This window comes from Macrotis lagotis, chromosome 1 (assembly GCF_037893015.1).
Source record: "Macrotis lagotis isolate mMagLag1 chromosome 1, bilby.v1.9.chrom.fasta, whole genome shotgun sequence".
NCBI classification, from domain to species: Eukaryota; Metazoa; Chordata; class Mammalia; order Peramelemorphia; family Peramelidae; genus Macrotis; species Macrotis lagotis.
In genome coordinates, this window is record NC_133658.1 from 129,115,046 (window position 1) to 129,130,547 (window position 15,502).

Below are 15,502 nucleotides of genomic sequence, written 5' to 3' on the forward strand. Positions count from 1 at the left end.
CTGTAGGCTTCTGACTTCCTTCCCACTGTTCAGTCTAACCCTCTTCTGAAAGGCAAATTCAGTAAGATAATAGGAAGCAATCTCAACCCCTTAGCCCTACCTCTCCTCTACCTGTCTGGTATGTAGCCTGCCAAGGTGTATGCCTGACTTCTTGATCCCATCCCCTGACTCTGCCCTAGACAGGAGGTGGGCTTTCTATAAAGGGTCTGTTCACCCTCTTGTCCATGCTGGATCCATGATGATCTTAACCCAGCCACCCATCTTGTGACTATTCCCCTCCCCTTTTGCCCCTTCTTTAGTTGTCTTTGATATTCTCATCAGCCCAGTTGTAACTGTTTGTTTTTTGCTTAAAATTTATCATCTCCTTTAAAACTCACTCTTTACCTTGCTGTCTTATTAAAGAATTCTGTGAATTAATTCATAACTCTTTGAAGTAACCTGTGAATTAAAATGTATGCCTTTTCTTTCCTGCTGAGTCAGAGAACTTTGTGATTTCTTCATTGATAAACAAACCCCATCAATCCTTACAAATCTCCTGCACTTTCTATCTTTTCGTCCTCCTTTCCTCTTTCTTCCCTCTTTTTCCTCCTTCCTTCCTTTCTGATTCCTGCCTTCCTGCCTTCTACCTTTTCTACCCCTCTTCCTCTTTTTCTTTCTTTTATTCTTTCCATCCTTTCTTTCTCCTTTCCTTTCTTCTTCCTCCTTCCTTTCTTCCCTCTTCCTCCCTCCTTTTCTCTTCATTTTTCTTTCCTTTCTTCCTTCCTCCCTCCCTCCTTTTCTCCCTCCCCTTCTTTTTTCTTTCTTTCCTTAAATTCTTCCTTCCTCCCTTTCTTTTTTCCTTTTCCTTCCTCTCACATTTTCTCTTTTTCTTTTTTCTTATTCTTTCTTCCTCTTTCTTTTTCTCTCTTTCTTCCTGACTTTTTACTTTTCTTCTTCCCTTTCTTCCTACTTCCTACTTTTTCCTCCTTCTTTTCTTTCTTTCTTCTTTCTTCCTATCTTCATCCCATCCTATTTTCTTTCTTTTTCTTTCTTCCCTCCTTTTTTCCTGTCTTTCTCTGTCTTTCCTTCCTTTTATCCTTCCTTCCTGGTAGTGAGGAGGAAGAAGAAACATGTTTGGGGGGGAACACTAGATTTGGAATCAAGAAACCTGGATTTAAGTCCTGCCTTGCATCTAGTTACATGATACTTATCAAGTTATAATTTCACTTCCTTGAATCTCAATTTCCTTTTCTCTAGAATGAGGACAGTTACTTACTTTGCTTATCTGTAGGGATTTTCTTAAGACTCAACTAAGATAATGTATAGAAAATGCTTTCTTTTTGATCCTTTTTGTTTGGGGGGAGGGGGTTTGGAGGCAATGGGGTTAAGTGACTTGCCCAGGGTCACACAGCTAGTAAGTGTCTAATACTGGATTTGAACTCAGATCCTCCTGACTCCAGGATCAGTGCTCTCTCCATAGAAAGTGTTTTCTAAACCACAAAACTTTGTAGAAGTCAGTTATTATTATTGTTGTTGTTGTTGCTGTTGTTATTATTATTATTATTAAAATACTCTGACACAAAGATAAGTTAAATTATAGTGCAATAAATAATTTGGGCTATTGACAGACTCAGAGAAGGTTCTACTGATGAACCGTTGCTCACCTGGTATGACTTCAAAGACAAATTTCCCGGCTTCCTCTGGATATGTGGCAATCTCTTTGATGATGCTTCCCGGTAGATACATAGAACCCTATAAACACAAACAGTAGTGTTTTTGAGAAGAGTTCACATAAGAATATTTTCATCACTATGAAGCATGAAAAAAGCACTGAGTATGGAGTCAGAGAACACAGTTCCAAATTTTAGTTCTTCCATTTACTACCTTATGAGTTTCAGTGAGTTAGCTAACTTCTGGGTCTGAGAGTCTACATTCATAAAATAAGGTCAGACAAGTTGCACAGTATTGTCTAAATCTCTCTAACCCAGAAATTAGGTCATCTAGTATGCCTACTTGAAAAGTCCCAAGAGCCAGAACCCTGCATGGATCTATCAGTCAGGCAACACACATTTATAAAGGAACTATTACATTCCAGAAACTAATGGGTACTGAGACTACAAATATAAAAGAAAATTATTTCCTTCAAAAATATTACATTCTACAGAGGGAATGTAATATGTTCTCAGATGAGTCAAAATAGGATGCAAACAAAATAAATGCAAAACTGATCTTAGGAAACAGAGAAGTGATAAGTTGGGAAATCTGGAAAGGATTTATAAAGGAGGTAGTAATTATGCCGATCTTTGAAAAGAACTAGCAATTCTAAGAGACGGGGGTAAGGAGAAGGAAAGAATCCTAGACTTGAAGAATAGTCCATTGAAAAGCCTGGAGATGGGAAATGGAGAATCATCCATGGGGAACAATGACTAAAACAGTTTGGATGCAGCATAATACAGGAAGAATGGAAAATTGGCTGAAATGTATACCAATCCTAGAAAAATAGATTGGAGACAGACTGAGAAGAACTTTAAATGTCAAAACATAGATTTAATCCAAGAGACAACAGGAGCCAGTGGAGTTTATTTTAGAATGAAGAAATGTAGTCAGACCTGTACTTTAGTAATACCATGCTAGCTGCTCTGTGGAAGATGTATTGGAAAAGAGAGAAGCTGGAAGCACAGAATCCAGTAAGGAAGCTCTTACATAGAGTCAAGTGGAAAGTGATGGGGCCTTAGGGTAGAAGAACTGAAGGATAAACAGAGAATTGGAAACAAAAGTAAGAGATGTCTTGATGAGTTCATAATGGATCTTAAGTGAGAAGTGAGAGAAGTTGAAGAATTAAAAATGATTCCAAGATGATGAACCTAGATGACTAGAATGAAGGCAATGCTTTCAAAGAACATAAAGAGGTTAAGAAGGAAGGTGAATTTAGGGAGAAAGTTAATGAGGTGGTTTTTTTGGACATAATGAATTTGATGCCCATGGGATCTCAGGAAGAGATGCCTAATTGTTAATTGGAAATGAAGGCCTAGAATTTAGGGAACTGATAGCTGCTGAATATGTTTAGTTGGAAGGAATCTACATAATGAAACCCAAGAAGGTTGGTAAGTTTGCTTAGAGTATAGAGAGAAAAGAGACCAAGATAGAGCTGTCCACAAAAAGAGGTGCAACATGGATGATGACTCTTCAAAATAGACTGATAAAGATCAATCACTTAGAGAAAGAGGTAGAGAGGGAGAAGGGGGAGAGGGAGAGAGAGAGGAGAGAGAGAGAGACAGAGAGAGAGAGAGAGAGAGAGAGAGAGAGAGAAGAGAGTTGTCTTTAGGGACTTAACAGAGCAGTGTCATGGAAACCCAGACACAAGTTAATATGCAGAAAGATCAAAGCAATTTGGATGGAGTAATTAAAAAGTCAGAGACCAATAATGATGAGAGCTAAGTAAAGGTCACTGAATCAAGCACTAAAGATGTCATTGGTGACCTTGGAGAAAGTAGTTTCAGTATAGTGATTCTGTCAAAAGTCAGTTTACAAGGGGTTGAAGAGTGGGAGGTGAGAAAATAAGAACACTTGACTGCTTTGCTGTTTGGGTGGTGGGTTTTTTTTTTCTCCTAAGAGTTTGTCTGCTAAAGTGGAGAGAGACATAAAAAGATAAATTGAGAGGATGGTTGGATCATGTGAAGGCTTCTCAGTAATGGGAGATACAGTAAGGATCGTGTCAGTGAATAAGGTGGGAACTTCAAGAGATATAGTATATCTGTGTTACTCACTGCTTTGAGGTTCTCTCCATAAGCCTGAACTCCTTAAGGGACAAACACACATACAGAGGTTGCATGGGTCAAGTCTTTAGGAACTAAAAGCCATGAATTCAAACCAATTAAATGTAGGTTTTCCTACTAATAAAAAAGAATCTCTATCTATAGTGTTACTGTAAAAACATTATTAAGACTACATGTGTTTTACTCAATTAACCTCTTCTAAAGAGGTTACAAAGCAATCCTTTCTTAACATTAATATTTGATTAATTAATTTTAATTAATGGTTTATTAGTTATTAAATAATAAAATTAATTAATATTAAATTAACTTTTAATATTAAATAAGGATGGATGGGTGAAGAAACATATCTTTAATCACTGATTAAGCCTCTTTTACAAACACTGAGATGAAAAAGAACTTAAGTGTCACAGCTAAAGATCATGGGATCTTCAGCTAGAAGAAACTTTAGAGATCATAGGATCATAGCTTGAGTCAGAAGGAAACTCAACCTCCTCATTATGCAAGTAAGAAAACTGAGCCCCAGAGGGTTTGTGTGATATTCCTAAGGAAAGGGAAATTGTGAGTAACCAAATTCAAACCAACATCCTTTGATTCCATATAGAATTCTCCTGCATGATGCTTCCTTGTCTACTGTTAACTATACCACAAAAGAACAATTTGCAACTTTACTAATTAGACTCCTATTTGTGCTTCTTTACCAAAGTTTTAAATGTGAAGAGAGGGTTTGCCTGAAATAACATTTTCTACTATCATTAAAGTAAGTCATCCATAGCATTGGATAAATAGTATGTTGCAAAGTCGATTTCAACTTCAGATGTCCTTCATTTCCCAGCAAGGATGTTTAAATAAGTGACATCATTACAATAGAGCATTTATTTTAGACAACAAACAACTGGGTTGCTCAGAATACTAAAAGAGCCATAGTAAACCTTCAATATGTTGGAAAAATCCTTAAGAAAACTATATGGAAAAAACATGGATAAAAGCTAAATATTAAGACAAAGCTTGTATAGGCTGCAATCTATAAATGTGTAGAAAGCACCCACACAGGTAATATCACAGAGCAAAGAAACAAATAATTCATCTTCACACTTGCAATATTAGCTAAATATTGATTCATTCATATTTATTTTTCTTTCCTAGTGACTATTAGTATTTGATGGTAAGAAAGAGAAATAAAATAATATCTAAAAACTTTTAAATGTTAGGAAAGGAACTCTAAATAATGTTAATAATGTATTGTTTAAACATAGACAAGTCAGTTCATCTCTTTGACTATCATCTTTCTAGCTCAAAGAATTCTGGACTTGTAATCACATGAACTGGAATTGAATTCTGAGCTCTGACCTTGGGTAAATCATTTAATATCTCTGAGCATTAGCTTTCTTGTCATAACAAACACAACCCAACAACTCTTAAGTACCCATCATATATGGGGTACCATATTAGGTTCTGGGATTACAAAGACAAAAACAAAACCACTTCTGTCCTCAGATGGAAAACTCTCAAGAAAAAAATTTATGAAGATACAAAGAAAAACAGGAAAATGTGTAGTTGTTAAAAGACAATCTCTGTGGCTACACAGGGAACTTGATAACCAACTTGAGATTTTTAAATGATATGTACTGAAGATGGAAGCAAAAGCAGGAAACAGGATGAATACAAAAGCAAAGTCTAGTTCCTGTAATATGTGTCAGAATAATTCATCAGCCTTACCAATCTGCCCTCTACTGCGACCTAAGAAACACCAGGTCTTCCCATCATCTCCGCACCTATAATCTCTGATGGAAACTGCCTCCTCCAACTTGCATGGAAGGACTCCTTGAGATGAAGGACTCTTTCATTTTGCTCTTATCTCCAGCATTTAGCACACAGAGCATAGAATTAATTAATGCTTTTTTTCTCAATCATTCACTCCTAGTAAAATTCTAGAATGTATTATTAAAATGACAGCATCAAGAATAAGAAGCAATGATCACCAACACTGTAAAGGCTCCATCAAGACCCAGTGATGGCAGGCTAGCCGTATTTCTCCTGTTGACTGGGATACTGGATGGGGAGCTCAGAGCTCTAGATAACATTACTAGCTCTTGTTGTTAATGCTGTTCAGTAATTTCAGTCAGGTTCATCTCTGATTGGTTCCATTTAAAAGATGAGAAAACTGAAGCAGAACGGCACTAAAAGATTTGTGCAGGATGACATAGATAATAGAAATATGAAGGAAGATCTGAAGCCCAGTCTTCCTAACTCCAAAGCAAATGCTATCTACCTTTCAGCAATAATTAAAAGATTGATCTCAAAAAATCATCGATGTCAGCTTGGAAGTCTCTGAAGTATTTCATGGAGCTGTACTTTTCCATTTCTTATTTAGCATATTTACAAATGACTTGAACAAAATTCTTGAGGCAGTTAGATGCATAGTGGACCTGAAGTCAGGAAGACCTGATTTCAAGACTTTTCTGTGTTGTTCTGTCATTTCTGTCATGTTCGACTCTTCTTGAGGTTTTCTTGACAAAGATACTGGAGTGGTTTTATTTCCTTTTCCAGTTCATTTTCCAGGTGAGGAAACTGAGGCAAACAGGAATAAGTGACAGGGATAAAGGTCAAACAACTAGGCAGTGTATGAGGTCAGATTTGAACTCAGGAAGATGAGTCTTCCTGATTCCAAGCCTAGCGGTCTATCCACTTTGCCACCTAGCTGTTTCGAAGAGTTTAAGTCTAGCCTCTGACAAATACAAGCTGTGTGACTGAAGGCAAGTTACTTAACCTCCGTCTACCTCAATTTTCTCCACTGTAAAATAGGAATATTAATAGCAGCCACTTCCCAGGATCAAATGAGATAATATTTATAATGTGCTTAGCATGATGTCTGTCATTGTTGATGCTAAATAAATGTTAGCCATTATCATAATCATCATCATTATTATTAACTCCTGGAGTGTTATGTAGATCAAAGAAGATAATATTTTAAGGTACTTGGCCAGTGTGAAGCATATTTATAAATTAAAATAATAATATGAAATATTTTATTGTTATTAACTCCCATGGTTATTTTGAAGATCAAGTGAAATATTAAATGTAAAGTTCTTTGCAACTCTTAAAGCACTATATAAATGCTAGCTATTATTAATATTACTATGTTCACCTTGGACAAGCTGCAAAGATGGGAAGGATCATTGACATATTAAAGGGCAGAATCAAGATTCAAAAAGATCTAAACATTGGAGCAAGTCTAATAAAATGAAATTTAATAGAATCCACTCTATATTGTTGGGTTCAAATAATGTTTTCCTAAATACAAGATGGAAGTTTAGCAAAATCTAGGAAAGATCTGGGGGGTCTTAGTGGACTGTGAACTCCCTATGAGTCAATGGTATAGAAATCACTGTGTATTCCTAAACTGCATTAAGAAAAGGAATGGTGCCACTTTAGTCTGCCCTAATCAGAACCAAACTGGGGTATCCTATTTAAAACTGGACATCATATTTTAGAAAGACCATTTGCAAACTGGTGAACACCCAGAAGGCAACAAGAATTGTGAAGGGCCTCGAATTTGTGCCAAATGGAGAGAACTTTAAGGAACATGAGATGGTTATTCCAAAGAAGAGAAAACTTAGAGGTCATATTTGAAAAACTGAAGTAGAATAGAGAATAGGCCTGTTCTGTTTGACTAGAGTGAGCAAAACCAGTAACAGCAGGAAGAAGTTGCCAAGAGGCAACCTTAGATTAAATATAAGACAGAAACTTGCTCATGAGAACAGTTACCCAAAAGTAGATTGGATTAATTTCAGAAAAAGAGGGTTTCTCCTCCTTAGAGGTCTTCAAGCAAAGGCTGAATAAAGACTGATCTTCAAATGAGATCATATATCTAAAGCATTGAGGCAGTTAGGTAGCACAGTGCATAGAGGGCTGGGTCTAGAGGAAAGAAGACCTGAGTTCAAATCCAGTCTCAGTTATTAGCTACGTGACCTTGGACAAGTCACTTAACCTTCTTTGCCTCAGTTTCCTCACCTGTAAAATGAACTGGGACAAACCACTCCAGTGAAAACTTCAAATGGAATCACAAAGAGTCACATAAAATTCAGTGACTGAACAATAAATGTGACACACTTTGCAAATCTACAAATGTTTTACAAATGTTAGCTGCTATTATTATTTGGATATTTTGAAGAGGGGATTTGAGAGCAACTGTAGGTTGATTTAGATAGTGCCTGAAACCTTTTCAGATTGTGAGATTTTGAGTGAAAGGACCGGATCTATACCTAAGAAAGATTAGAATGGGGATAAAATTGACCCTACTTGTTTCACATAGTTTTCTTGAAGACAAAGACAATTTATGAAAAGAATGGTATAATCTTCTATCTATCATCTATAAAATAGAATGTCTGAATAATATAATCTCTAAATATTTGTTTCTATAAATTTATGATCTGTCAGTATTATTGTAGGTATCTTTGTATGATCTACCTGAAAGCAAAGGCAAAGATTCTGAATTAATTACTTAATTGAATACAAAGCACATTTATGAAGACATCCACTCTGTATTTCTAATAATGGAAAGGCTAGGTGCTGAGTAACAAAGTTAGTTGGCTCATTGGGTTCACACAGATCTGAATAGAACCCACCTGGATCATTTGCCTTCAAGTCAATTTATGGTCTTCTGCTAAGTCGAGTCTGGTTGCCCTGTCTAGTTATCTCTTCCTCTATCAAGGATTCACCTTGACCAGCATTTACCAGTAATTAATCTGAATAGAAGTCATGATGTCAGTTCCTTCATTTCTCCCTCACTCCCTCTTTTCTCTCTTTTTCATAGAATCATGGAATCACAATGTTGGAAGGGACTTGAAGAATCCTCTGTCTGGTCCACACAGGAAAACCCACTCAATATTTCCTGGTACCCTCTTCTCTCTTTTTTGAGAAAGTCAATTCGAACAGACCACAGGGAGGATTTTTCACTTAGGAGACCCCATGCTGCTCCAACCTGAGCATCTGCTTTGCTGACTCTGATTTCTGTGCCTGCTTTCATTATGGGTGCTGAGACAGATGGCATAGACCAGCCAGAAGGACAAAGAGGTGATCTCAGAGCTGCTTATGTGACAATGTTCTAGAAACTATGGGTAACCAACCTGATACAACATTACCTCTTCCATTGCATCCTAATGTGCCTGAAATTTCAGGTTGGAGATTTGTACATTAACATCCCATTCAAAAAGATCCTATTAAAATGCAAACACCCTAAGGAGGTTAATACCCTAAGATGTTTTCAGTTAATGTTTTAAACAAATGAAAACCTTGAACATAGTCCCACAGCACCGTAAAAAGCTTTTTGAGTTAATTGATTAATTAATTCATGATTACAGTGCTTCCTTTCCCACCTGGATCATTTGCTTACATGTCCATTTCTGGTCTTCTGCTAAGTCATCCTCGTGTAAGGAAATCCCTTAAGTGGGACTAACACTGACCTGTCCCCCCCAGACCCATTTCCATGAGGGTCTCCTCACACTCAGGTAGTCTCAAGCCAATTGCTGTCCCTCTTCCAACCTAGGAAATGGCCTTACACTCTTTCTTAGACATCATCCAGCTTCTTCTCAGAGAAAGGGGAGAACAGCAATAAAAATAATGATAATGACTACCATTTCTATTAGCATCTTAGGATTTGCAAAGCACAAGAACTCTGAAGGAAGGGTAATAAGAATATTATGTGGGGGAAACTGGGACCTAGAAAGAAGAAATTAATCAAATCCAGTTCTTCTGACTCCACATTCAATGATTTTTTTAATCACATACCCTCAAACATGAGATTAATCATGTGAGTGGGGAGGGTTGGGTTAAATTGCAAGGCATCATCTATGCTCTGCCTTTTGCAAGACATCAGAGGCCTGAGCCTGTCTTGCCCTTCTTCCCCTTCCTCCTCTCAGCTGATGCAACTCCAGATGTCATTTTTTTTTAAACTAGGCAACTTTAAAATGGCTTGGGCATGTGGATGAATAGACACACTTTCAGTTCCTTTATCTAGATTGAAGAAAACTATCCTCTTTCTAAAATTATCTCTTTTTTTTCCTTCCTTCCTCTCTTTCTTTCTTTTCCCAGTTGCCACATCTGGTTGCCCTGTGTAGTTATCTCTTCCTCTATCCATAGATTCACCTTGACCAGCATTAACCAGTACTTAAGAAGCACTACCTAATTAATAGGAGTCCCATTTGGAGGTCCACTAGAACCTATGAGAAAGGAAGTGGTTGCTAAGAGAAATGCAAAGAAAACGTGGGTGTAATCAAAGAGCCATGATCAAGACCTAAATCTAATGTACCACCCACATCCACCAGCTAACAATGTGGGGGCTGTAAAAAAAAAAAACCACCGGGTTTGTTGTCATGAGGACATGATTTTAATCCCAATTCTGCTACTTTGAACCTTAGGCCAATTTCCTTCTCTGTAAAATAAGAGAATTAAACTGGATCAGGAGTCCTTGCCCCTTTCTGTGTTATGGCTCCTGTTAGTTCTCTGGTGAAGCCTTTCTCAAAAAGTTTTTTGCAAGGCTCACTATATAATCCATAGTATTACAAAGGAAGTCAGTTCTATTGAAATAATAAAAGTTCACAGTCCCCAGATTAAGAATTCATGGATTAAATTATCTCTAAGATCCCATCCAGCTCAGAATCCCATGATCTGATTTCCTTCAGCCATCACTAAAATGACTTAAAGCTGTGGTTAGAAGCTCCCCATTTTTCATTCTAGTGTTTCTCCTTGCTTCTAAGTGACCCAATGGACAGACCACAGGGACTAGTATAAGGAAGACCTGAGTTCAAATTTTGCCTCATACATTTAATGGGTATTTAATCCTGAGCAAGTCGCTTACCCTCTAACTCAATCAATAAATATTTCTTAAACACTACTCTATGGAATACTGGTAGATTGTTGTAAGGATCAAATGAAATTAAATATCTTAGGTATTAGATGGCAGTAGGTTACTTGATGACATAAGTCAATTTATCCTCTTAGCTCTTCAATTTAAAAATCTAGAATATGGGGAGAGGAAATGAACCCCTTCCAGGATTTCTAGTCTGAGTGTAAGACCTTCCTTGGTACAGCAATCTTGCATCCTTATGTCTCTGCTTGGCCACATCCCCCAGGAGCGTACCTGAGGCTTGACATCCTCTTCATCTTTATAATAGTATAACTGCTGGCCTTTTAACACAAAGTATCTCTGCTGCCAGTTCTTCACTATGGACCGCTGCTTCTTCAACCAACCAATCTTCAGGGGTCGCTCCAAGGCATTGGAAGATATTGGCTGATGGAAAGAGGCCATCTGCTCTCCAGTCATCACACTCCTTGACCGAGCTAGAGAGACATGAAACAGCAATGTTTAGGATACTCAGCCAGGATAGGAGGTGAAACAGACAGGGGAGCAGGGAAGAAGGAGAGTTGGGTTGTCTGATCGGGATCAGGCCAAAGGTTCCAGGAGCTAACTGGGTTCAGGGTTGGGAAAGGGGAGGGATAAGTCAGCACAAAGCTAAAGAAGCAGTTGAGTAAAGGCTAATAATTTGAAAAATAAAAATAAGACCTCAGGTCCTAGCGTAAGTCAGCCCCAGTTACCGATCACAGGCTGGTTGGTCTGCAGAACACAAAGCTGGCTGGAGACTTTTGAAAAGGAAGTGGCCACAGCATTTGACAAAAGATGCTTCCTTTTTCCTGCATGAGAGTGAATATCTGACAAGAGAAAGAAAGTAAAACTTGGCTAGGAGGGTTGGGGGGGTGGGCGGTGAGAGCCCCATGCAGCCGCTGTGCAATGGTCCAGATCAACCAGCTCCACAGAGGAACAAGGGGGTTGCATTTTACCTAAATTTGCCATCACCTCAGAACCCTACCCTGGCATGAGAATCCATTCAGCAATGCTTAGCCACTGCCCAGAAAATCAAAGCAAGGAAACTGTGTAATTCCTGAAATTCCTTAGAAAAGTACTCATAAGGATATGGGCCAGGGCTGCTTTATTGTTTGGGGGAGGGACACCCATGTGAATACCTCCTGGGGCTATTTAATAGCCTACTGAAAGATCTTCCATTGTCACCTTCCTCCTGTTTCACATCCCTGATGCAATGATCTTTCTTATATAGAGATCTAGTCACATCCCTCCTCTGATCAAAAATCTTCAGGGGTTCCCGAGTGCCCTCCCAAGAAAAATTTCAACACTTCCGCCAGATATTCAAGGACCATTTCGAACTGCTTTCTGCCCCTACCTTTTTAGTCTTGTTTTTTTCTTTTTAATTTTCTATTTTGCAAGGCAGTTGGGATTAAGTGATTTACCTAATGTCATACAACTAACAAGTGTCAGCTGTCTGAGATTGGATTTGAACTCAAGTCCTCCTGACTTCACAACTGATACTCTAATCACTGATCCACCTATCTGCCCCCTATTAGGGGATCAAACGAGATAAATGCTTTTGTTGAGTCTTTTCAGTCATGTCTGACTCTTTGTGACCAATTTGGGGTTCTCTTGACAGAGATACTAGAATGTTTATCATTTCCTTCCCCAGCTCATTTTGCAGTTGAGGAAACTGAGGCAAACAAAATTAAATGACTTGCCCAGAACTAGAAATACTAGATACCAAATTTGAACTTAAGTCTTCCTGACTCCAGGTCTGCTAGTCTACTCCCTGTACCAGTTGTCCCAAGAGTGAGGTGTGAGCCATTAATATTACAAGAATAGAGACTGAATCTTATCGAAATTTTATATTTTTAGTGTCTAAGTACTTAATGCATGTTATATTTGTAAGTGTAGTTTCAATGCATGGAAGCCTTTATACTGAGTAGAAAACTTCTTAGTGGATTGCTCTAAATGATTTTCAACAAGCTGTGAAAGGAAAAGAGATGTGTCCTTGGCTAGCTTACCACTCCTAGAGAGGTTCAAAACCAGGGCTGCCATGGAAGACACTTAGTCTACTAAGGCCCTTCATTGCATTGCTTTTCAATAAAAGGATTCCGGTCATAATTTGGTCAGATCAGAGTCACAGTGTGACTAAAAACACCTGGGAACGCAAAGGCTTCTGTTACTAGTCAGCATCTACAATGGAGAAAGAATTCAGCTGTGTTGGAAGACCTGGATTCCAGTGCCAGGTTCTGCCATGTACACTTCCCACTTTAATCCTCAGTTTCCTCATCTGTAAAATAGGGAGATTGAACTGGGTGATGGCCAAGGTTCCCTTCAGCTCTACAATCTATGTTCCTATGATTGAATACAAGAAAAAAGAATCTTAATTGGAGCTGTGAACTCATCCAACCTTTCTGGAGAGCAATTTGGAATTATGCCCAAAAGGCAACAAAAATATGCATACCCTTTGATCCAGCAATACCACTACTGGTGGGTAAAAACAACACTTGTACAAAAATATTCATAGCAACCCTGTTTGTGGTGGCAAAGAATTGGAAATTAAGTGAGTGTCCTTCAGTTGGGTAATGGCTTAACAAACTGTGGTTTATGTATATCATGGAACACTACTGTTCTATTAGAAACCAGGAGGGATGGGAATTCAGGGAAGTCTGGAAGGATTTGCATGAACTGATGCTGAGTGAGATGAACAGAACCAGAAGAACATTGTACACCCTAACAGCAGCATGAGGGCGATGATCAATCTTGATGGACTTGCTTATACTAACAGGGCAACAATCAGGCACAATTTTGGGATATCTGCAATGGAGAATGCCATCTGTATCCTGAGAAAGAATTGTGGAGTTTGAAAAAAGACCAAAGACTATTACCTTTAAAGTTATCTTAAAAGGGGCAGCTAGGTGGCACAGTGGATAGAACACCGGCCCTGGAGTTAGGGGTACCTGAGTTCAAATCTGGTCTCAGACACTTAATAATTACCTAGCTGTGTGGCCTTGGGCAAGCCACTTAACCCCCTTGCCTTGCAAAAAAAAAATAATAAAGTTATCTTATTATGTAATTCTGCTATATTTCATACTATATATTTCTTCCTTAAGGATATGATTTCTCTCTCATCATATTCAACTTAGATCAATGCATACTATGGAAACGAGGTGAAGACTAATAAACTGCTTTTTTGTGGGGGGTGAGGAGAGGGAAGCAAGATTGGTAGAAAATTGTAAAACTCAAAATAAATAAAACCTTTCTAAAAAAAAAATCCTAAACTTTATAGATTGGGATTCTTGCAATGGTTCTTCCAGGGGAATAAGTCCCATGATAGAGTCTAGACTCTGATAAGCTTCTGAGTTTCTTTTACAAGCTTGGTTTTGGACATTTTTCCCTTTTAGTTACATCTGGCAAATTTTCTGTTTCAAGGTTGTCCCCATTGACTTAGAAGAGCAAGCTCATGTCATTGTTAGTAGTGGGTTTTTCCCACTGAAAACAAAAAGAGTCATAGTGATAAACTTTGATCCAGTGCCAATCATTGTATGACCCTGACATTTCCTGTCCTTCAGAAACAAAGTCTAAATTAAACCGATAACATGCAAAGAGGTAAACACATCCCAGCCTAACCACTCAGTCCATCAATAGGCCTTCCTTGAGCTCCTAATGTAAGCCAGGCAGTATCACTATGGGTCAGAGAGGAAAAAGAATTATAAAAAAGAGGACATAACAAAGGGGTTTAGGGAAGTCTTAGATTGAATTCATGGGATTTAGAATTGAAAGAGAACATCTAATTCAGTCCTATCATTTTATAGGTGAGAAAACTGAGGCCCAGTAAGGCAGGTTGACTGACCAAAGTTACACAATTAATTAATAGAAGAGAGAAACTCAAGACCAGAATCTTAGACTCCAAACCTATTGCCATTGGTGCCTTCCAAATATGCCACTTACTAGCTATGGAATGCTGAATGAATCATTTCCCTTCTCTAAGATTTAGTTTCCTTTTCTGTAAAATGATGAGGATAGATTAAATTATTTCCAAGTTACCTCCCAGCTCTACAATTCAATAATGTATGTTCATTTGCAAGAAAAGTTCTGTGTAGGCAAATGAATCAAGTCTTAAAGATGAAGAGGGAAAATAAAACCTAAACCATGAAACCACTCAGTAACTGCTAATTAAGCATATGACAAAATGGGGCAACCCCCACCCAATTAGGCAGCCATCAAAAAGAAAACTAATTTTGCTGGGCTTTATGTCCTACTACTCTTTTCTGGGAATGGTTAACCCAAAGAAGAGAAGATTTGTAGGATTCATAAGTTCTGTACTCAAGTATCTGGAAAGGAAACAAACATTCAGTGGTTTCAGTTGATTCTGATTCTTTGTGACTCCATAGGGAATTTTCTTGGTAAAGATACTAAAGTGGTTGCTATTTCCTTCTCCAACTCATTTTACAGATGAGGAAACTGAGGCAAACAGTTAAATGACTTGCCTATACTCACATAATTAGAAAAAGCCTGAGGCTAGAATTTGAGTTGTTCTTCCTGACTCCATCCCTGTCACTATATCGACTGTGCCACAAATACCAAATATAATTAAACAGGAACCTTATCATCTTGCAAGAAATCTACTCCACCCCTAGAAAGAGCACCAGATTTGGAGTCCAGGGCCCTACATTTCACTTGTTTCTGCCACTTATTATCTGGGTGATCTTAGACAAGCAACAATCTCTCTGACTCTCACTTTCCTTATTTGCAAAATGAGGTGGTTGTACTAGATGAAACCAAGGTCCAGCTGCACCGGATTCACCTGGGCAGGAAGTTCACCCAAGTCTACTGAGGGTCTTTCTGGAGATGTCTTCACACTGAGAGATTTCCAGTGCAG

The 15,502-nt window shown here is 38.2% G+C and overlaps 1 protein-coding gene across 2 annotated transcripts in view; it reads right to left on the reverse strand.

The window, feature by feature from the left end:
- ARHGAP25 (Rho GTPase activating protein 25) overlaps window positions 1–15,502 on the reverse strand; it is a 118,060-nt gene that overhangs the window by 44,403 nt on the left and 58,155 nt on the right. The window contains exons 1-3 of one of the 2 annotated variants that reach the window (XM_074207971.1): window positions 11,317–11,461; window positions 10,894–11,093; window positions 1,644–1,731 (exon numbers count right to left, since the gene is read on the reverse strand). In XM_074207971.1, coding sequence (XP_074064072.1) covers window positions 1,644–1,731; window positions 10,894–11,076 — 271 coding nt within the window. In that variant the 5' untranslated portion in view covers window positions 11,077–11,093; window positions 11,317–11,461. Of the gene's footprint in view, window positions 1–1,643; window positions 1,732–10,893; window positions 11,094–11,316; window positions 11,462–15,502 lie in introns of those variants that run through there. The other variant, XM_074207962.1, reaches the window with a different exon arrangement.